At 39.5% G+C, this 22,456-nt stretch overlaps 1 protein-coding gene across 1 annotated transcript in view; it reads left to right on the forward strand.

The window, feature by feature from the left end:
- The window catches only part of LOC114659208 (vitellogenin-like), a 30,261-nt gene extending 16,455 nt beyond the window's left edge, over positions 1-13,806 (forward strand). Inside the window, exons 22-35 of the mRNA XM_028811539.2 lie at positions 2,167-2,336; positions 3,000-3,518; positions 4,193-4,246; positions 4,856-4,957; positions 5,058-5,270; positions 5,535-5,677; positions 6,091-6,229; positions 8,739-8,871; positions 9,605-9,788; positions 11,717-11,805; positions 12,239-12,327; positions 12,923-13,082; positions 13,195-13,356; positions 13,588-13,806. Of these exons, the coding sequence (XP_028667372.2) occupies positions 2,167-2,336; positions 3,000-3,518; positions 4,193-4,246; positions 4,856-4,957; positions 5,058-5,270; positions 5,535-5,677; positions 6,091-6,229; positions 8,739-8,871; positions 9,605-9,788; positions 11,717-11,805; positions 12,239-12,327; positions 12,923-13,082; positions 13,195-13,356; positions 13,588-13,694 (2,264 nt within the window). The 3' untranslated portion in view covers positions 13,695-13,806. The remainder of the gene's footprint in view (positions 1-2,166; positions 2,337-2,999; positions 3,519-4,192; positions 4,247-4,855; positions 4,958-5,057; positions 5,271-5,534; positions 5,678-6,090; positions 6,230-8,738; positions 8,872-9,604; positions 9,789-11,716; positions 11,806-12,238; positions 12,328-12,922; positions 13,083-13,194; positions 13,357-13,587) is intronic.
- Positions 13,807-22,456: the final 8,650 nt, after the last annotated feature.

A 22,456-nucleotide genomic window follows, 5' to 3' on the forward strand; every position in this document is an offset into this window, starting at 1 on the left:
TTCCTCTCTGCCATGTGACCCTCTCAAGATCAGTGTTCCAGCCCAGTAGTTTGTAAACACCAGTAAGTTACCGCACTTCATATGCTTGATGCCTAGTGGATGCTGGAGTTGTGATTCTTCTTCTTCTAATTGACTTCTGTTGTTTCCTTCAAGTTCAGCAGATGTTGCTGCTCTTCTTTTTCTCTCTGCCTCATCTTCTTGATCACCTTCTATCTCACCTTGTTGATCATTTTGCCTGTCTAGTTTGCCACAAGAAAAGTGTGAACCCCAATGACTTTGCAAGGGTTGCCACATTTCAAATGTACCAGCAGGTTGTGGCTGTCCTTGTCCATCTTGAATTTCCTTCACTCTAAGTGTGCAAATGATACCAGGGCTTTTTTCATCCATTTCCTATCATATAAGCAACTTCCACAATTTGCTTCATGCCCAGTAGATGTTGCTGTTCTTCTTCTTCTGCCATGGTGACCTTCTCCATCTGTTTGCCATTAGAAAGATGTGATCCCCAATAACTTTGCAGGGGTTGCCATCAGCAAATCATCTCATAAGTGTTTTAAGACAATTAAGACTAACATCAAAGTTGTGTAGCCCCAGCGGTTTGATTGTTCACATGACAATCACAAGACAGACAGACAGACTTAACCAAGATGCTGTATACTGTATGTACAATAGATGCTTTACTTTTATCTGCTACTACAGCTGTTTCTTCAAAAAAGTTTTAACATTTACGTTAAGGAGGATCTTCCATTCATACTCCCATACTGGCTCTCATTTAATGTTATTATTTAAATGTAAATAGTGTAATTTTTTTCTGATTATACGTAGATTCCATGATTGTGTATGTTATATAAGTAAAGATTTTCAGCCTATAAATACTGGGTTCCATCTTGTGAATTAGAGTGACATTTGTGACTTTCTAGTCATCGGGTCACTCTCCCATCTGAAGCGACTATTAGAATGTGCTTAATAAACGTCCCTCATTTCTCTCAACACTACTAGGAAAATCCCATCAGGCTCTAGGGTTTTACTGGTATTCAAGGTCCTGAAGCACATTTGATTCTTCTCTATTAAAATCTATAACTCTGAGCTTGTCTTTAGTTCCGCCTGAAGCAATGCAATTATTTCTTCTTTTATACATTCTAGGGTAAAAGGCGTATTTAATTTTACATTCATTTGCTTCTCCTTGTGCATCTCTAGACTTTTTTTTTTTAAGCTGTACTCGTTCAAAAAAAATGACTTGCAGTTTTTAAGGATTCAAAAGAAATTCTTTTCTCAGTTTCCCTTGTACATTTTTTAATGCTTTTTTTGATTCCTTAGTGTAGTCTCGAATATTCCTGAATTATGTGTAAGCTTTTGTGTAGTGTGCTCTGTAATTATGTGCTTATTCATCCAGTTCAGATGTTTTAATCTTTTAATTTTTATGTTTTTGAAATATGTTTACATTGGGCCAGGATTATGATGTCTTTTAGTTGACACTCTCAATTTCTTATAGTTGTAGAGTTTTTATTTTGCCATTCTATGTGTTTTAGAAGTTTCCTTATCTTCATCATGTCTGCTTTCTACAGGTGCTAAGTCTTTGCTTTTGTTTGTTTTCAAACACAGTTTCAGATTTATCATTTGTTGTGATCAGTGCTGCTTCAAACATCACGCATGTCTGTCAATTTATTATATTTTTAATTTTCAAAAATGTAAGATCTAGGCAGGCATTACTCCTGTCATTTGTCATGAGCACCATTTCAGTACTGTCTTCTGTGTTTCCTTATCAATGTCTGGAAAGTTAAAATTCACCTAATCATCATAACTTCATAATACACAAATGTCTTTTGTAATCAAATAATATGCCGTTGTTTGAAATATTAGAATTTGGTGGGCTGTAACAAACACTAATCATTGATCCTCTGGGCTTCTTCCTCACTATTTTAACCCCCGATGAGCCTAACATGTTCTTTTCTGACTTGAAAAATATATGACTAACATCAAATTTGCTATGCAGTCTAACTGTGTTGGACATAAACAGATTTGCTCCTCTGTTAAATGTGTTTAAAGTAAAAATAAAGGTTTGTCTTTACTATGACGTAAGAGCTTAGCGCAGGGGTCTTGGTTCTGTACAAGGAATTGCGCCGGCTAAGGAGGCTGACTCTTGTTCTTCCTATTCTCTTATGGCAATAGTACACACAGAAGAGCCCATTGAAAAACTTCAGATCGAAATTCAGGCAGGTGAGAAGGCAGCTTCCAAGATCATCAAGCTTATCACACTGAAGGAAATTAAAGAAAAGGAAACACACAAAGGGTCCGAGGCTGCAGTGCAGAAGCTTATGGAAATTCTCAAAACTGATGAGGTACTTTTGTTTTTTGTTGATAGGAAGGCATTGCACAAGTAAAGTCTCTGAGACAGTGGAAGATGTGCACCGTCTTATTGATGAGTTCTGAGCTCTAGTGGTGGATTTCAGTTAAAGAATGATAGCAGATCTACAAAATAAGATTAAATAAGCATCCACCATGTTAAGTCCCTACAATAATTAATATTATTTAGACTGACTATTAAGAATAAACCCAGGTCATGATAAGGAACATAACTTCCACAAAGGATCACCTCATTTTAGAATACACTCTCCCATTGTTTACAATGAACACTTAAGTATCCTGGTCTGTACTTGTTATAATGCATTGCTTCCAATTTACAATTGCCATAAAGCCACCACCCTTTTTGTGACAGAATACTGACAAATTTAAGCTAGAGAACAATAATAAAAGTATTTTGTCTTTAACGTGTATTTTTCAGATAGCACAATCACACAAAGGTGGGCATTGCTGCCCCCCACCACCAGTTCCCCAGGTTCCATTCCTGGTCTGGTCACTGTCTATACAGAGGTTGGACTTTTATTCCATGTATACAGAGGTTTCTCTAGCTTCATTGCTTTCTTCCCACATCCCAAAATCATATAGGGTTAGGTTACTAGGCAAATCCAAACTGAATTTTTAAATTATCTTTGTTTTAACAGAGTGCTCCAAAGAACTTAACTCAGAGAAGCTCCTCTTCATCTTCCTCCCCATCATCATCCAGCTCTCAAAGTAACAGCAGCTCTTCAAGCAGCTCCTCCAGTCAACAGAATGATAAGAGAAAGCAAAATCTGAATGTCAAGAGCAGGCGTCGTTATTCCAGATCCTCCTCCTCTTCTTCATCCTCTTCATCCTCCTCCTCATCTTCCTCTTCATCATCATCATCATCATCTTCTTCCAGTAGTCAATCTTCCATGCGACGACGGAAGAACAAGGCAGATGAGCTGAGCCCTGATGATCAAAAGGACCAAAATTCAAGGAACAGACGGAGAAACAAGAGTAGCAGCAGCAGCAGCAGTAGCAGCAGCAGCAGTAGCAGCAGCAGTAGCAGCAGCAGTAGCAGTGAATCCTCCAATGCCAGTCGGCAGAAGAAGAAACGACAGCCAGGAACTAAACAGGCCTGGAGTGTGAGCAGCTCTGTCAGCAGCAGCCAGTCCTCCAGCGAGTCCAGTCAGGAGCAGGTGATGTATTTCAGTTTTTCACAGGAATGTCCTTTTGTCCAATGTGAAGACATGTACTGTGTAGTCCGTTGTTGTGGCAAGCTAAATTCACATATAGAGATATCTCAAAATACATTTTAAGACATCTTGAAATACATACAAAAATATCTTAAAATGAATTATACATATTTATTTTAACCCTTTAAACTCAGCCCCATTGTTTTGGACCCGCTGGCAGGACAGTAGACAGTAAGAACAGAGAAAAAGAATCCAGTTTTTTGTACTGCTTCAAGACAGTACAAAAAATGATTTTAAGATATCTCAAAATGAAAAATGCATGCAAGGTCAATTTGATCTAAAATGTATTTGAGATGTCATGAAATGAATTTCACATACTGTAGAAGGTGGTTTGAATTTTATGATATTGGATATTGATTGAACGATATCTCTATATGTGAATTGGGCTTGCCATAGTCAGTATCACTTTGTAATATTTTCTTTATTGTTGTTACACCCATAAAGGTAAAGCCCTTACTGTGTGGCCATTCTGTCCTAAGACTGAAATGTGCACTGGTGGAATGTACCTGACATAAATCTTCTGGATTTTTACTGGATCCTCACTGCTTGCCACCTAACAAAATAATGAACATTTCCAGCTCTAATGATCATACTTGAAACCCATTCTTTTATTGCAGATCCGAGATCCAGAGATTTATGAAGTCAAGTTCAAGTCTGCTCACGTCCATCAGGTACTGAACTCGCTAATAAAACCTGCTCAAAAGGGGAATCACAACTACTGGTGTGAAGCACAGTGGGGTGTCTAGTCTGAAGATTCAATTTGGCCAACACAATCTAACCATTCCAGTCTCCATCACCATCTCACCATATAATACTAAACAGATCACTTAACCTCTCTGTTGAAATTTGGTAAGGAGCTCGGTTCAGCACATTTGGCTTGTGTTCGCTGTGGAGATGCCTCTTTGACATAAAACTAATGTTTACAAGTTCTAAATGTCATATAGTTTGCTTCTGATAATGCTGTTAGGAAAGTCTGTAGCAGATTTGAACTTGCACATTGTTTTCAAGCTGTTCAAAATGGTGTTGGTTTGCACCTTGTGAAATGAGTTTGCAGTGTAAATGCAGTAAATAATAGAAGTGTGCTGCAGCAACCTGATGATTTTGAAGAGACACATTAATGGCAACTAAATGCGTTTAGTTTAAAAACTGAAACGGAATGTATAGTCATTGTTTTTGAAGCATATTGTATGCACTAGGCACATAAACACATTGGTTGCGGACTCAGCCACATTGCCTCTGGAATACGTTTGAGAGGTTCATAGTTTTGTTTTTGGTTTCAGCACACTAATAACAGACAGCGCAGCAGCTCCAGTGAAAGCAGCAGCAGCAGTAGCAGCAGCAGCAGCAGTGAAGCCTCCAGTTTTGCTACAGCCACCAAAAAGGTAGGCCAATGTGACAGATCTGCACCTGTCATTTGCTGCGCATTGCACCAATGGATAGTGGCTTGGATTAAAGGTGTCCCCTTACGTTGTGCGTACCCAGCCTAGGTTCCTTGGAGATGCTGTCCCTCCAGTGCTGGCTGTTATTCTTCGAGCTGTGAGGAGTGATGGCAGGCAGCAGGGCTATCAGGTGGCTCTCTACCATGATTCTACAGCACACAAACCAAGACTGCAAATGATGGTGGCTGACATGAAAGAGAAGAGCAAGTGGCAGATCTGCATGGATGCTGTGAAGCTTAGTGACCAGAAAGCAACGGTAATATTTTATGTCCCTCTGGTGTTGGACAATTTGAGTTACGTTAGTAGTAAATTGCTGTGCCTCTCTGGCAGAAGCTCTGAATTCTATTGTATAATTCAATCAGAGAAAGCGGGCTGGTATGCCATGTGGCTTGAGATGAGCAGGCTTTTCTCTGGATCAATTGTTGACATTTTAAAGCTACAAAAAGAGAGATTACTTGATGCCCTCCATTCAATAAGCAAAACTGATCCAAATGAAACATCATCTCCTTTTTTCATCCAGGCAATGCTGAAATGGGGCCAGGAGTGTCAGGATTACAGGATGTCATTTAAAGCAACGACCGGACAATTATCAGCTCACCCAGCTGTCCAGATTAAAGCACAGTGGTGGAAGATACCCAGACGAGCTAAGGCTATTGGAAAAATGTAAGTGGTCGGGTTTGATTTTTCTCATTCTGTATAGAATTGGTTTTATTTGAGGAAAATGGTATTGCAGTATGGGAGTGTTGTGAATGGTAAATGGACCCTGGTTTGGTTTCCTTTATTGCCTTCTGTATAGAATTTACATGAAGTTATTCTGTCAGAAAAACAGTAGGCCTCAAATTGACCCAGTAAGTGTTTGCTCTAGCTCACCTGTATGCTGTTGCTGCCAAGATAAGCAGCCTGTTTATGGTGGCAGGGAATGGATTAGGCCTGTCGGAAATGGCTGGATGAATGATGCACCAGGAATTCTTCCTCCTCATCTTTTCCCAAGAGCTGTCAGCCATCTACAATATTTGTAGCTATTTTCTCTTCTTATGGCTTTTATATTAAACAATCATTATCTTTTGGTGTTACAGGATTGCTAATTATGTGCCAGCTGCAGCTTATTTCCTAGGATTTTCTGAGCGCACACAGAGGAACCCATCAAGGGAAATGACTGTCATTTTTGCAGCTACTTCTACAAGAACCATTGATGCTGTGGTTAAAATGCCAAAGGTAATTGTGTAATACCATTAATACAGTATCTGGACAGGATCCTCTTCTGTTTACATGATTCCTATAGGAACACTACATCCCAGAATACATGGGCCAGCTCAAATGTACAGAAAAATTGATGTTATTTATAAGATACCACACAGCTGAAGAAAAGTTACTAGGATATACGATTTGTTCATTTTCAATATCAGTTTTCTATAAGCACTGTGGAGAACAAATCTATTAATTTCTACCCACAAACAAGAAAATATTTACCTGAATATTGCTTGATTTGATTAATCCTGCAATCACACCAAGAGTAAAATGCAAAACAAGAAGCCAAATAAAGCAAAGAGTTCAGTTCAAAGCAGTAATTAGCCTCTAATCAAAAAATGGCTATTATGAAAATCGGTATCCGCTGCTGTTTTGAGTATCTTCCAGGTCTGAAACCAAGTACCTCTACTACAGAGATGTAGAAAATATTTGACAAGAATTGAATTTTATAAATTAATTTATATTGAATTTTTTAAAAGATATATGCTGTGTGTGTAATATATAAAAAGATGCATGATTAAGAGACTGATTCCAGAGAAACCCTATAGCCTCTTCTACTGTTATTGATGGGAAAACATGTGTTCCCCCAATTGGATTTTGTTTACATAAATTCTCCTTTCATTAGCACTAGCACTGTCTGTGGTTTATGGGGCCTTGGTGTTTACGTGGCAATTCACTGTCAGTTAGATAGACAGATAAGAGCCATGTGGGGCAACGTGACCCTACAGTATGATTACACACAGTGAGCTTGTTTTATATATATACATATACAGTATGTATACAGTATACAGTGGACCCTTGACTTACGAACTCAATTCGTTCGCAATAGCTGGTTGTAACTCAAGTTGGTTGTAAGTCAAGACTATTTTTCCCATAAGAAATAATGGAAATGCCCTTAATGTGTTCTGAACCTCCAACAGCAACACTTACTTAACTTTTTTTAGTAAAAAAGGGTTGTATAATGTGCATAATTTACCAAAAACACCAATATTTTTTCTAATGTACTAACCAAAAAGTTATAAAAACTGCCTAGCCTACCATAAACAACAATTTCATAATGTACTCACCATTTAAGTTGACATCTTTGGCTTGCAGGAAGGAAGGAGAAGGAGGATGAAATGGAAGGTGGTTATTGTTTGGAAGGAGTTTCCTTATACAAATCTTTTCTTTGTAAAATTGTCGAGATGGTAGATTTCGACATGCTGTACATATTAGCGAGATCGGTCACACGAACGCTACTCTCATATTTCCACACAATTTTCTTCTTCGTTTCGATTGTGATCGCTTTCTTTACCTTCGTTACCTTCTCTTCCTTCCTTAGCAATTATCGAAATAAATTATATAAATCACTGGACTGACCAAAATTACGTCCACAAACACAAGTATCTGGGCTCCGACTGACGCTTACAAACGCTCTCGGCTGTTTGTTTACAATCACACAAGCGGATACACGTGATCACATTCGGGTCGTAACGCAAGACGATGGTCGTAATTCAAAATAAAAATTTTGGTCGTAAACCAAATTGTTTGCATGTCAGGCCGGTCGTATATCAAGGGTCAACTATATATATATATAAAATCCCTATGTGTGTCCAGGTGTCCGTGTGTGGGTGTCTTCTGATGAAGTGTGCATGTGCGGGGCACGGTGCGATGCGCGATATTACTGTCAGAGAAAGTTACAAGTGTTTTACGGAAATACAAACCAGTATTACTGCGAGAGGAAATTAAAGGTACACAATACAGTGACGTATATTACAGCCACATACAAACCAGTATTACTGTCAGAGGAGATTAAAGGCATATTACCGACGCACACGCCTGTATTACTGCCAGAGAAAATTAAAGGTATATTACGGACGTACAAGCCAGCAGACGTACAAGACGGTATCCTTCAATAAGGGCGCGCACAGGCATCCTTCAATTAGGGCGCGCACAAAAAGGCGAGCCTCAAAAGGGCGACCTCAATTGGGCGCAGCGAATAAAGGCGCGCATAAATAAAGATCTGCACCTTTGTTGCTCTTCACATATTCCAGAGCCATTTGAACTAAATTATCTACGAACACCTTTATTCGCCGCGCTCAATTGAGGTCGCACTTTTGAAGCTCGCCTTTTTGTGCGCGCGCCCTTATTGAATAGAGCCGTACAAGACAGTATTACTGTCACAGAAAATTAAAGACACACAATACATGGCGGCAGCCCACGAAGAACGGTCAGCTCAGCAAGTAAACATCAACAAAAGAAAGGCTGAAAGAAAGAAAAATATGACCAACAAAAAGAATTAGGTCAAAGTCCCATGCCATTTAATATAGACTGTTCCTACTAATGTTTATGCACTACTGTTCTAGCGCCCGTTATTGTAACGGGCTAAATGACTAGTATATATATATACATATATATATAAATTCAATATACATTTATACAAATGTGCCAAAGGTCCACTTATTTACAAATTGTCTTTATTTCATATATTCTGCAGTTGACGGTCTTCACCCGTGCTATTAGCAGTCCTATTGCCTTACCTTTTGGTCAAAACCTCATCCCTGGATCCACACAGTCTGGATGGAGTATGGTCAACAACATTCCTTATATGCTGGCTGAAGCTGCAGCAGGTGTGTAAGATTCTTAGTGACTGTTATTTAAATGCGTATGAATGAGGAAGTAAATAATTTTCCCCTGTGGACAAAGAGAAGATGCTTATTAATAAGAAACAATGGCCATGCACGAATACCTCAGGCCTTGTCAACTGATTACAGAAAATGCCTCTAGGCCTGATTTCCACATGATTATACAAATACATGTGTATTGATACATTTTAGGGTGTACTGTGCTTAATAAACTAGCCCTAGTGTGTGGTTGGTGCGTGGGCATGTTTGCCATGCGATGGGCTGATGCCCTGTTCAGAGTTGTTTCATGCCTTGCGTCTAATACTACCTGGGATAGACTCCAGCACCGACACCCACCTGCAACCCTGTTCAGGACTAAGCAGGTTTGACAATGGCTGACAGACTTTGCTTAACACTGCAGCCTTACAGCTCATGATTACCAAATATAGGTATCAGTCCTAGCTAGTCATCTCTCAGCCATTTTTCTTTATGGTACATAGGGTTCTTCCCACATCCCATTGATGTGTGCATTAGTTTAATTGCCAACTGTAAATTTTGCCATTGTAAGTGAGTATGGGTGTATGCTTGAGTTGTAAAGTGAGTAGACGGCCACACAGTGGCTACTGCTGGGCACCCAATACAATAAACAGGTTTGTAAAATGAATGAATGAAATAAAGCATTGTTCTGTTTTTCTTGTTATGTAAAAGAAACTGTTTTTTTTCCCTGTTGGTTCCACAGGTCACTGCACACTGAATCGCAGTAAAATTAACACATTTAACAATGTAGAGTTTGATGCGAAATTGCCTGACTCTTGTGAGGTTATCTTGGCTCAGGATTGCACAGAAAACCTTCAATATGCAGTGCTGTACAGAAAAATGGACTCTTTGAAACGCAAAATGCTGAGGGTTGTCGTGGCTAACAAGTGAGTGTGCCTCTTTAATCGTCTGATCTACTGTATATAACTTGTCACTAATTCTAAAATCTGTTATGCCCTGCAGAAAGATGAGAAAGGTTCATAGCATTTTGGTATGAGAGATGATTAGAGGCAACAGTCTGCAATGACCATCTGTGGAAATAGAAAGTGTGCTGAGTTCTGATAGCATATAGCAAAATACATAAAATAACTACAAATGTATAAGGAGAAGCATTTTTAAAATTTACACAAGCCTGAATTAATAAGCATTGTGGGCAGCACCTTGTAAGTAATGCTGCTGTTCATAGATTTAGTGTCCAGTGTTCAAATTCTCTTGTTGTCCATGTACAGTATGGATTTCCCTATGCATGTTGTTTTTTTATTTGTCTAAAACCCCTAAAGACAAGAATTTTGGCTAATTGGAGATTCCAAATTGACCCTTTGTGGCCCTGCTATTGACTGGCACCCTGTCCAGTGCTTGTTTGTGGTTTGTGAGTAGTGCTGCTGGGATGGACTCCTAAATTATGGATTAAGAAGGTTAGAGAATGTTGTGTTATTATTTATCCATCCATCAATTATCCAACCCGCTACATCCTAACTACAGGGTCACGGGGGTCTGCTGGAGTCAATCCCAGCCAACACAGGGTGCAACAAACCCCAGGCAGGGCGCCAGCCCACCGCAAGTTATTATATATGTATTATATAAAATATATATTGTGGCCCGCAAAGGGCGCTCAGCTCCCCAAGCCCAGCACAGACAGACGCAAAAGACACAATTTCAGCAATACACATTTATTATTTTTTCATGGGAAACGCCTTCACTCACTTCCCACCTGCTCAGCAAAGTACACAAGCACAATGAACAGAAAGCACTTTGCCTTCTCTTCTTTCTTTTTCTTTCTCTCTCCCTCTGCTTCCACTTCTCTTCCTCCAGCAAGTCTTCATCCCTCTATCTCTCAAAAATGGCTCCCAGAATGAAGGCAGGAGGCTCCTTTTAAGCTGCACCTGGAAGTACTCCAGGTGGCTCATCAGGTATATCTGGAATCACTCCCAGGCGTGGCGGAAGCCTGACATAACAGGGCTCTGCAGTCTCTGCAACTCCCACTGGCGGCACCCAAGGAACCCAACAGGGCTGCGGTGAACTCCAACTTCCAGCATGTTCTGCGGGAATTGCATCCCGGGGGAGATAATACCCTGAACAGCCTCTCTTCCCTGGTCCTTCCATCCAGCTGGCATCTCAGCCAGACAGGGCCTCTGGCCATCCACGACAGTGTGTACACATTGAATATAGTACTGGTGTTTTTTGTTAGGGTTGTTTAATGATTTAAATTGACTCTGCTGTTTATGCAATTGGGTATAGCAGGCTGGATTTTTAGTTGAAAGGGAAATCTTATATATAAACGTCTACACATGGAAGTGTGTGTGTTTGTGCGGCCCGGAAATGAAAGGTGGAGTCGGGGTAAGGAGCTCCTCCTCTGAGGAAACAGAAAATCTGCTTAGCCGCCAATACAGAAGTGAGGTAAGCACGTCAGCAAAACGAAACCTCAGAAGAAAGACAAAGTCACTTAGCCGCTAACACCGGCAAAACGCTATTCCTTTTACTTTTCCTCCCACCGCTAATACACAAGTGAGGCGAGCGCGTTGGCAAAATGAATCCTCCTAGGAGAGAGATGCCCAGAGTAGTTCCTTTCAGTTACCTGACATCTCCACATTTCAGTTTTTTTTCTGATGATTTCAATAGTTTCTAGGACCCTGGGCTTTTTACAGCACTTACACAGCTAGTTGATTACATAGTAAAAACTGAATTAATGTTCTGTAATCTTCTCCTTAAATTTAACTTCATTAAAGATGATTCAGTTTTATTTTTGAATATGAGTATTTAGCTGCAAATGTTACATTTTTAATGTTCATATGTGTTTTATTGTTTTTTTTTCTAGGAATGTTCAACTGTCTTACTCAGGTGAATCAGTCAACATCCAACTGAATGGCCAGAATGTTCCCAGCCTACCTTACAGTGACAGAGGAGGTTAGAATGATTTTTTTTCCTTCATATATTATAAAGTTAGACTATGAAACATTTTCCCAATACACATAAAGTAATCTCAGAGGTACAGTATGTCTGGTGCAAGGCACATTTCAGCTATTATCTTATTTCCTATTGTGCTCTACTATGGACCACTTTCCTAAACTACATAATTTAATGAACACAACAAACAATTTTTCACATTATCCAATCAAATGATCACAGAAAGGCTCACATTCCTATTTCGAACTAGATGGCTTCCATAGACGGTTTCATTGACTCCCCTTTTTAAGGCATTCATATCACTTTTCACATTTACAAGGTTTCACATGTTTCAGATGTACACCTCTGTCCATTTCCTCTGCATGAGTTGGACTGGCTGTACTTTTATAGCTGCAGTTTTAGTAATGTTTTAAATCTTTTTTTGAATTTGTAGTCTCAGTACGCAGAGAAGGCAATGGAGTAATCATAGAAGCGAGTGAACATGGGCTTAGAGAAGTTTACTTCGATAAGAACCAAATCAAGGTATTGGAAGCGGGCTTGGCCTGTGAGCAATGTGCTGTTATGGCTGTGCAGATGCTTGTTTGTTTGATCTTTTAGAGTAAATGCTTTATGTTACTGTTAATCGCTGGGTGGTTCAATGGCACACTAGTTAGCACTACAGTCTCTCCGCTCTAGGAGACTGAGTTTGAATGGCAGCCTACTGGGCACACTCTCTCTACCGCTTTCTGTGGAGTTTGCATGTCTGTGTTGTTTGTTTTCTGTATTTTATCACATCTGGTAGACTTACATATTAGATTAATTGGGAAGTCTACAACAGTAAGCATTAGTATGTATAAGAGTATGCCCTGTCCGGGGTCAGTTCCCCTGTGTGCCAGATATTTTCAGGGTAGACTCTGGTCTCTGTGACAGTGAATTAAATTAAACATGTTTCAAACTGTAGTATGAACTGTTGTAATGGACTCGAAAGGTGCCATATAAAACAGAGACTAATTGGGTAACTAGCCTGGGGTAGAAGGCTCAAGATCTTTTAGGAAATGCATGCTATGTTTGTGGACAGCTCTTTTCTATGTGAGCAGTGAACTGTCATGAACAAAACTCTCATTTCTGCACATAACAGATCCAGGTGGCTTCCTTGAAGAAAGGAGAGACTTGTGGTTTATGTGGAAAAGGAGATGGTGAGACCAGAAGGGAATACACCATGCCCAGTGGACGCTTAACAACGTGTCCTTCAGCCTTTACTCAGAGCTGGACGATCACAGAAGAAACTTGTGATCAGGGTAGGAGCCCATCGAGCCGCTATGAAAACTTTGGACATTGAACCTTAGGCAGATGCTGATCTCTACAAATGGCCGGCTAACTGAAATGAGTGTTTTCTCTTCCTTCTTGCAGACTGCAAGCTGAAAAAGGAGTTTGTTAAATTGGACAAGGAGATCACTATTAATGACAAAAATGCCAAATGTTATGCCACCGAACCTGTGCTTAGATGCAAACCTGGTTGCACACCAACAGAAACTACAACTGTTCAGGTTCCTTTCCACTGCATCCCTACAGGTGAGTCCATCCTGAAATCCCAGAAGAGGAATGGTAATCTGGAAACTGAGTCAGTGCACAAGTCATGGAAAAATTTACACTTACAAAGAATAAAGAAGGCCCCAGAAAGTTACATAAAGTCCTGCTTGGTTCCCTTTGCCATCCCCTTGCATACGAAAGCTGGCCATGTCGGTAATGCAGATTTCTAAACCACATTCATTTGGTCTAATGACTTTGCTTGTCTTTTCCCAGATTCTACAGTGAGCCTTGTTGAAGAAGATTTAAGTAAAAAGAATGATGACATTAAGGAACTCGTGAATGCCCACTTGTCATGCTCCTGCACCAGGCAATGCTCTTAAAACCCATTTCTCTTCAACAGCAAAATCTTGTTAATTCAGGATTGTTTACTGGAAAATGCATGATGATGAGTTCAATGTACATTAACAAGTTAATAAATGCAAGTTAAAGACATTTTTTGTTGTTTCTTTTTCACTTTAACAAAGTATCACTTGAATCACCGTGTGCTGTCCCACAGTTTATACAAATAAGGTCCAATATTAAAAGGAGGTCATAGATAGATAAAAGAGCTCAAGATAAATCTAGTGTTATATGAGGGACAGAAAAAGGATCTGAAAAAAATAAGATAAAGGACTTAAAACTACGAGATCATGTAACCAGGGGTACCTTCATTTTTTTGGTGAATAATATTGTTCACAAAACATTCAGCAATAATGAATTACTGTATTAAAAAGAGTGTTCTGTTTACTACAAATGTAACAAGTGTAATTCACCAAGTATAGAAACACAAAAGAAATACAAAATAAGAACAACGCTGTCTCTCTTTAGGCTTCGAACCCCCGTTTACTATTTGGGGTTATTCACCCACTTACCCAGCGAGCAAACAGCACCAAGCACTCACTTTCTCACTTTCCCCCAGTTTCACTCTCTGTGTGCGCACCACACACACACACACACACACAACTGCCACTACCTTGGAGTGCCTTCAAACCCAGCCCTGGGGTCTCCTTCAGAGTAAGGGGTGGTACTTCTATTACCAATAGTGACCATTAGCAGCCTTTAAAAGACCAGCGCCTGATTTATCTCAGAATTACTCCTAGGAATTGCACTAAAAGTCTGACTAGGATAAGAATTTGTCTGACCCCAGAGAAAGACATCTGAAGTAGTTATGAAGCATCCTCCACCCATTCGCAGAGAGGAATGGGAGTTCACATTTCAGAATGAATGACGTCATGATTTTATGGCACCCCAGCCTGCAACGAGGTGCTCATGATTATGTTTTGTACTTTTCAGATACTTGTGCTAAGGCTTCACCACAAATATGATGATAATAAAAATAATTTTCAAAGAAAATGAAGGAAAACATACTAGGCGAGGTTACTGGCCTCAGCTGCATGTAATTGCAGCCACTTTATAACAGCATTAAGAATAATACTGAAATGAGCACTGAGATGGAAAGAATGAGACACACACACACACCAAGTGAGAGAAAAGCTCAGTAATGGGCACATTTATTTCACAATGAGTAATTCACAGCCGTACTTTCAGAAGGATCACCTTCCCACTGTAATGGGAAATGCCTCGTAAATTAACTGTGATAGTAAATCTAGCCATGGCATGAACCATGGTCACTCTTCCAGTATTCCTGATCTTCTTCCACCATGCCGTGCTGTCTCTGTCTCTCTCCATAATTTCCCTTCATCTTCTGTAAAGCTCTGTTTATCCTTCCTTGAAACTTCCTGGCCTTGTGAAGTGTAATGGGAATATCCCATTGGTTTGTGGAATGTGTACAGTACCTGTGTGACACGTCACTATTAATCACCCATCCAGCCCTGGTAATCTTCAGAGTTACTATGCTAGTTGCTACAGTACACCCATGACCACCGGTGTGTTGAGTCTGTGATGTCGCTTGTGATTCACATACGCATGCTTATCCACACTTGGGCCAGTGGTCTCTAAATGTCTGCCAGTTTTTAATATTACTCCATGTGGAATGGTGGGGAGATGTAAAAGTCTTTATATTACCTCACGCATTGCGAGGACCCTCTAATGTTAGTGCAAGCTTTGAGAATTGGTTGGTTGTTAGATACCCACATCATCACTATTGCAAAACTGCATTTTACAGGTAACGTTACCACACTTTAATTTCAGCTGATAACGCATGGCTTCTCCACATAGAATGACCAACTGTGTAACGTGAGATTTATGACAAATATTATTCCATCTCTGCCAAATTGATATCTTTTAATAAGTTCACTGTTGTTCATGGATTCCAAAACATTCCACCATCCAGAATACGCATGTTATTCATTGCATGTAAGCCATCTTCTGGCAGCTCCTAGTGAGTTAATAATAATAATCATAATCATAATTATGATACATTTTATTTATATAGTACCTTTCCCATGCTCAAGGCACTTAGGACAGCTCCTGAATCCTGCTGAAATTAGGAGTGGTTTTCTAACTTAACTGTTAAAATCGGGATAAAATGCTTTTACTCCTATTCCCAAGAGAAAATTTGTGTTACTCTTAAGTTTTTCAGCCAGTTGTGACTATTTTCCTACTCTGAGATGCTTGATAAATACGAGCCCAGGTCCTTTAGGGAGCTTGTCAGCTGTCCCTTCTCTTAAAGGTGCCGTACAATTGTAGCGGTCCAGTGCTGCTCAGATTTACACTGTCATAGAGACGGTGATTTATTTTTTTTTTTTGGTGGGGATCCCAGGAATGCACCTAGCCTTGGCCTGACTCGCACCACTCACACACAGAGACACAAAATACAGCAAATGAAATAAATAACTGTGCGGTATATTAAATGAAAAAGAAATATAAACAACAGATAGGCAGAAAACCCTCCCCTTTCCCTACGGCGATGTCTGTCCTCCAAATTAGGGAACCTGTTGTGCCCCTCCAAGAAGTTAAATTAGAAAGTACTCGTCCTTCCCCTCTTCACTTTTGAGTAGTTAACCTGATCCTGCCTACATTTGGAGGCCTACTGCCCCTTGTTAGGCCTCTATGGCCTCAGCCTCCCTCATCTGACAGGTCATCAGCTCTCTGGCACTTTGGGGAAACATATTATATTATATTATATTATATTATATTATATTATAGCCTGTGGACGTGTCTCTGGGTAATAAAAATCTTTTATTTTATCCCTAAACTGTGTTTGGTTGAGTTGTGTCAGGTGTTTGGGGCTCAATGGCACCCCCTTGTGGTCACCACATATAATAATTGTGGCTGGGAAGGCAGATTGACGGAGACACCCAAAAAACATTGGGGTTATCAGTTTTGTGCTCTAGGCAGATGTTCATCTGTGCCATTCTCTTTCATTTCTTAATGATTGACTTCACTGGACACTAAGGGACATTCAGTGACTTGGACGTTTTCTTGTCTCCATCCCCTGACTCATGCTCTTCATAGAGTTGCCTGGAGTGTTCTTCTGTCTTCATTGTGTGAGTAAGGCCACAATACCGACTCACCACACAGTAGGTTGGGACGGAACGTGTAACACCGAGGCTTGTTTCGTGCAGTGCAGTGCGCTCTATTGACATAGTATGATGAAGCTTGTATCAAAGTCTCCTTACCATGTGATTTATGACATCCGAAGCTCCAGGAATGGTCTGACTGCTTCGAAGCTTTGCACTGTCCCACATGCTATAAAAAAGGATGCAAAACTACCGCTTATATTGTGTGCAGAGATGATAAATATTAATGAATTCAATATGTAGTGCTCTGCGGTGGGTTGGCACCCTGCCCAGGATTGGTTCCCTGCCTTGTGCCCTGTGTTGGCTGGGATTGGCTCCAGCAGACCCCCGTGACCCTGTGTTTGGATTCAGCGGGTTGGACAATGGATGGATGGACATGTAGTGCTGAAATGGAAAAAAAAGCTATCAACATTGCAGGAACAGTCACACCTACTTTCTAGCAATAATATAAACACTATTCTGTACAATCCATAACTTGTGGAACTTAATGTATCATTAACGCTGCAGGCCCATTCCCTATCCCCGTTCTACACTGTCTCTATTACTTTAGCCTGTTCCACAAGTGCAACCCTGATATGAATCTCTCTGACAGTGTAAGTATTCCCCAAAAAGTAATGATACATTTTAACCTTTCATTACCTCACAGCAAAAATTAGCACATATGAAAAGCCTGTCACATAATTAGCAATCAGCGGTATCTCATAATGTCTTCATCATGGTTGCTGTTACAGTATGTTAAAACAACACATTTAAACATCATTTAATTGTTAAATGTTGTTGCACTTATTAACATGAACATGTATTGCAGTATTTTAATGACAACATGATTATCATAATATAATATAAGATACGTTGTTAGGCTTTTATTGCCCCTGTCAAACTGAAGCTCAACTAGCCGTCACTGCAGCAGGTGGAATGGGGCGAGGCTAAAACTTGACGGAGTTAAACGTTGACGTCTATAAATTACAAGTGAAGTTCAACACCATAGACATATATACTATATAGATAGACGCCGCATTCACTGTGTTGCCCAGCCGACACGGTACGTCAGCGCATACGCCATATTGCGAGTGGCAAAAGTGCCATTTAAACTAATAGGGCCTACAGGTAAACGTGGAAACCGGGTTTTCTGATGAAAAAACAATAACGTTTAAAACAGTATCATTTACATACAACAGATTTTGGCAAATCGCTTAAATGCAATTATTTATATCCATTTATACACTAATAATGGCAATTATTAAATACTGTAATTATTAAATAATTCCTCCCATATAAGTAACATTTCGCGGACTGCCTTCACCATCTCCAAAACATTTCTAGACTTCGTCCTGTTCTTACGCAACACAGTACTGAAGTATTGGTTAATGCCCGAGTCACCTCACGTATAGATTACTGTAATGCTATTCTATCTGGCATCCCACAAAAACATATCAATCGCTTACAACTTCTTCAAAATTCTGCTGCCAAGATAATAACCTGCTGTTCTAAATCCACTGAACATATTACACCGATTCTCTCTCAGCTTCACTGGCTCCCTGTTAACTACAGAATACAATACAAAATACCGCTCTTAACATTTAAAGCTCTCCACAACCTCACTGATCTCCTACAGTCTGACACCCCTCTCGCTCACTCAGATTGTGCAGCTCTACTTTCTGTACCACATGTCGGACTCTGTTCTAAGGGAGCTCGAGCGCCTCTCATAGTGCTCCTGAACTCGGGAATTCTCTTCCCTCTCATCCTCTCATATACGTCAGCTCGATTCAATAACACATTTTGAAACTGCCCTCAAAACTTATCTTTTCAAACTGGCATACCAATTGTGAATTTTGCACTGTTAGGCTACTGGCAGTTATCTTGGTTTGTTTGCTAATTATTTCTTTTTGATTCATCATTCTCTTGTTTTAATTTTACTAATGTTTAATTTTATTGTAAGGTGTCCTTGAGTGCTAAGAAAGGCACTTTCTCAAAATCCTGTCTAAGGCCTTCCTCCCACTGCTTCCTGAGGTGGATTTCTTTGGGAAACTTTCAAAGTTTGAGAAATGTTAACAGCTAACAACAATCAACATAGTTAGTGGCTAAATACGTTTAGCCAAAACGTTGTTTGGAGGCTCACTTTTAAGCACATAAATGCATAGCTTTTCTATCTTAGCCTGGCGTAGCTAAAGTTAAGATTATAAAACGGGATTTTCTAATGACCAAATATAACCAAAACAATTGTTCATCTTTACCTATGAAATGTAATCCCTGTGATCTGGTTTGGAGCGTACAGCGGTTTGTACAATCCTAAGAAGCACATGCGTGAGGCATCTTTATCCATTACTTCACGCCACAGCAGTGCCACTCGCAATATGGCGGCGACGTTAACGTACGATGCTGCTGGTCATGAAGCGTCTAGTTATTCTATGTCTATTTTCAACAGGAGCAAATTCTCCTGTCGCTCTCTCACGACTGCTATGACTTCGGCAAACCACCAGATGGCACTCATTCAAAACGCGGAAACTTTTTCCTGCCCGCTGCCCAAGAACGAGATTTCATTCAGCGTGTGCGTAATTATGATGTGAGTGACTTTTAAGTTTATGAACGAATCTCATCTTTTCAGGTAATTTCAGAAGCAATTCAATAAATGCTTAGACTTATAACTTGTTTAAAGGGAAATTGTTAGATGAATGATTTCTTAATACATGCACAGGAAGGCAGGTCCGTAAAACGAACACATTACCGAGTTAAGTAGTTGGAAGTGTCACTTTGAGATTATTCGGGTTTCAAACTTGGTTACTTTTTGGAAATGCTTCGTTACAAGAAATAATGGGTTGTTGTGTTCTTAACGGTCTTCTCTTGTTAAATACTTGTACATCTTTTTAAATCCTCATTGGTTCTGAAGATGCAATAAAAGGTAACTTTTATAAATGTAATTCATTAAACCTTGCTTGGTTATTTTGTGAAGAACAGACAAAGCTCATTTTAAATGTAAATGTTAAGGTTGTTACAGATTTATATTACTTCGTCATCATTTGATCAACAAAAATTTCAATTGAAGTATTTTGGCAGATGTAATTAAGAGCAAACCAAGTGCTCTTTTGCAATTACTTGTTTGTATTTCTCTTCCCTCTTTAATTCTTCATCTTTATTTTTGAGACAAATAATTCAGAATTTTCTAAATAATCCAATAAGACCATATAATACAAAAGTTATGGATATTAACCCATCAATCACCTTGCTTCAGTAAGAGTTCCTGTTGCTGCTTCCAATGAAAGCAAAATGTGAGATCATTCTTTAGCTTATTATGACAAATCACATTTATACATCGTACTTCTGTTTAACTTGGTGACTTCAGTGTGTGTTATTGGTTGAGAGATTTATTCCTCCATCAACCACTTCTATCAACAATAGTAATAATAAACAATCCATTATATTATTTCTGTATTTGCATTTTGGCTGGAAACTTGTGCAGACACTCTTGAGGCTCGACTCTGTGACAAGCGCTATGCAAAAATGCTTTACATTGAATCGAATCTGCAAAAAGGCTCATTAAATCTCTCCCATTAATGTGTGTAAACATCATTGCGTTTTGCTGTTTAGAGTTACCTGTTACTTTATCAAACATTTCAATTAATACAAGGGAACAAATTAAAGCCCACAAGCACCCACACTAAAGGTGCCAAAGTGGTTCTTCAGAGTGATGCCATAGGGGAACCATGTGAAGGTTCTAGAAGCAATGTTTATTTATTTAGATGCGTAGCAGGCTCCATAACTATATAACATATAAACTATGTTTTCTTGTCTCCATCCCCTGACTCGTGCTTTTCACAGACTTGCCTGGAGTCCTTCATTGTGTAAGATGAGTCACAATATGGACTCCCCACAAGCTGGTAGGAATGGAATTATGCATAGATGATAATAAATTTGTGAAACACCAATGGGTTCCTGTTTTTCAAAGGGCTTTTGCTACCTGCAATAACGGAGGGTTAGTTCAGGTTTTCTAGATATGTTGTGTCCTGTCTGGTAGCTTACTACACATTTGTATTATTGTGAAATTTAGGAGACTTACGAGGAACATTTATTGGGTTCCTCTACTCTCGCCATTGTAAATTAACACACACACACACACACACATACTCACTCTGAGGTATACACACACATACACGCAGCTATCCTGTCCAGACAAAGTCTCGAGTGGTGTCAATTGCCAGTTACTTCACAATAACTCGCTTCTCGATAAAGAAATTCACTATCACCAGCAATAACAAACATGTGGGTGTCATCGCAGCACACAGAAAAACGCAGCTCTTTTGATTGTATGCAACTTGGTATGCAAACTGTGTCTTGTTTTTACTGCAGTTGTGTGAATTATTGAGGAACGACCTCAGTAGCCTTGATAAACCCTGTGAATATACTAGGGTGTTGTACCCTGTTAGCCATTATGGATGCAGTGAGAAGTCAAGAAAAATGACACCTTTTATTGGCTAACTAGAAAGATTACAAAATGCAGGCTTTCGAAGCAACTCAGGCCCCTTCTTCAGGCAAGATGTAATGTTACCTTGAAAGCTTGCATATTGTAATCTTTTTAGTTTCATTTTGCTTGACTTCTCACTACAATTACTCTAGATAAAAGACAAAGTGCAGAAAGTATAAAAGCAACATGGTATTTATTAATGTATAACAATGCCAAACAGAAGAAAATATAATAGAAAATAAAATAGAGAGCAAAGTCCAGATCAAAACAGTCTTTAGAAAAACTTTACTGAAAATCAGAAGGGTCAGGGAGTGAATGTTCTGGGCGGCCTTTGGTTTAGTGTTAGCGTTGTTCATAGTTTGCTGCAATCCAAATCAGACAGCTGCCCTCCTGTCGTTGTTTTTCTTCCTTTTTTTCCTCTTCTTTTCTCCTCCTCCTCTTTGGCCCATCAGATTAACTAAATTTAAGTTAAAGTGCACCTGTGGGGTTTTTGGGAAATTAGATATTGTACACATTTGATTGGCCAACCTGTCCTGACGATGAATGTCTCTTATTAGAGTGCTTGATCTTTTAAGTACCTTTGCATTCCTTCATTTCAGAAGCTGTAAACTAATTTGGTAATGTGGAAGAATAAGTTTAGGGTAACATAGCATTCATCTTAAAGAAATAGCATAAAGGGTTAATAAATGTCAGAAACCAGATAAAAGTCAAGTGAACAACAAAATGTACAGAAAGATGACTAAGAAATCAACAGATGTCCAGTAAACAACCAGAATGGACAGTTGTTATATGCATAGAAATTTCAAAGGTGGTGGCTGAACTCAAGGGTATAAAGAAGAACCAGAATATGATATAATAATCTTTTATTTTATACAAGTCGTTTGTGTTGTGAAAACCATGGAGATATACAGCTCCCCAAACCCGAACACAGACAGGCATAGAGACACACAAGTGCAAAAGCAGCACACTGTTTATTCATTCAGTGCACAATTACTACTGCTCAATCCCTTTTTCTTTCTCTGTTTCTCCCCTTGCCGTCTCTACTCCTCTCCCAGCAAGCTTTGTCCTCCTCCTCTTCAAATGGAGTGAGGCGGCCTCCTTTATAGTGTTCCCAGAAGTGCTCCAGGTGCACTCTCCGGCAGCATTCCCAGGTGTGTCGGAA

Source organism: Erpetoichthys calabaricus, chromosome 10 (assembly GCF_900747795.2).
Source record: "Erpetoichthys calabaricus chromosome 10, fErpCal1.3, whole genome shotgun sequence".
Lineage (NCBI taxonomy): Eukaryota > Metazoa > Chordata > Cladistia > Polypteriformes > Polypteridae > Erpetoichthys > Erpetoichthys calabaricus.